The 1,173-nt window shown below is 50.7% G+C and overlaps 1 protein-coding gene across 1 annotated transcript in view; it reads right to left on the bottom strand.

Moving 5' to 3' along the window:
- The window catches only part of Foxj2 (forkhead box J2), a 26,845-nt gene that overhangs the window by 13,030 nt on the left and 12,642 nt on the right, over positions 1 to 1,173 (bottom strand). Inside the window, exons 4-5 of the mRNA XM_021164171.2 lie at positions 566 to 675; positions 270 to 410 (exon numbers count right to left, since the gene is read on the bottom strand). Coding sequence (XP_021019830.1) covers positions 270 to 410; positions 566 to 675 — 251 coding nt within the window. The remainder of the gene's footprint in view (positions 1 to 269; positions 411 to 565; positions 676 to 1,173) is intronic.

Raw genomic sequence — 1,173 nt, 5'->3', positions numbered from 1 at the left:
CTCTTCCTGCTCTCGTTGGCTCATCTTGAACCTGGCTTCTTACCCATCACTCTCCATTTCTTTTCTACAAGCCCTTCCCTAGTGCACCTCCATGCCTCTCTGCACCTCCTTCCTTCTGGCTGGGTTTTCCTCCTTTGCTTTTTCCTTCTTTCCCAATCTATCCGCCTAGCACGTGACAGGTCCTCAATATGCAACTGTGAACAGNGTGATCTCCCAACCCACTGAACCATCCGTCCAATCACCCTATGCTTGTCATCTCAGCTTCCTACCTGGCTGTAGTTGGCCACGGAGGAGGGGCTCTGCAGTGACATCTGAGGAGTCCCCTCGTGAGAGAGTGAGGCTTCTCCACTCCCTGGAACACCTCCCCGGGGGCTTTTGCTGGCTTCCTGCTCTGGGGAGTCTTGGGATAGCTGAGAATTGTGAAAGAAGAGAAAAGCTGTATGCAGGGGTGAGACACCCACCCATGAGCCAGCTTGTAGCCCCAACTCGCTGGTGCTAACCCGCATTTAGTCACAGAAATGACTAAAATCCAAGAAAGAGCTCTCCCAAAGAAGAGAAGACTTACGTCATCATCTGGAGGGTGTCTTCTCTTCCGGGAAATGTCAGGGCAGGTGTCAATTGTCCAATAGGAGCCCTGGAAGGGGAACCCAACCCCACGGGAAAGAGAAGCATTACCTATAAAGTTCCTGTTGGAAAGAGTCTCTAATAGCAGTCATGCTTAAAATGGGGTGGGGCTTGGGAATGTAGCTCAGTGGTAGAGTGTTTGCCTAGCCTGGAAAACACCTGGTGTTGGATTCCCCAGGACAAAATAGAAGAGAGGAGGAAGGAAGGAAGATCAAAAGCAAGAGAAAAGAGAAAACGGAAAGGGAAGGAGGGGAGAGAGAAGAAGCCAGGCTGGACATCCAGANGGAATCCCAAGGGAGCTGAGTGCTAGCGAGGAGTAAATCTGCCCTCAAAGGTCACAAAGCAGTCCAAACACTAGCTTCAAACGTTCNAAAGGGGCAGAAGACTAATGTCAGAGACTATGTCAGAGAGCTGAGAAAGGCCAGAAAGCCCGATCCTTTCCCCTACGACCTGAGGCAAAAGTGCCTTAAGCGTTACAATCAGTCAAATGGGAAGAACCTCTCCCTTCTCCCTTTAAGGTAAGGCCCGAGACCACATAGAAAAGCTTCC

The sequence above is a fragment of the Mus caroli genome, chromosome 6 (genome assembly GCF_900094665.2).
Source record: "Mus caroli chromosome 6, CAROLI_EIJ_v1.1, whole genome shotgun sequence".
Taxonomy (NCBI): Eukaryota; Metazoa; Chordata; class Mammalia; order Rodentia; family Muridae; genus Mus; species Mus caroli.
Note: the sequence above shows the minus strand (reverse complement) of the source record. Positions and strands in the feature narration are given on the sequence as shown.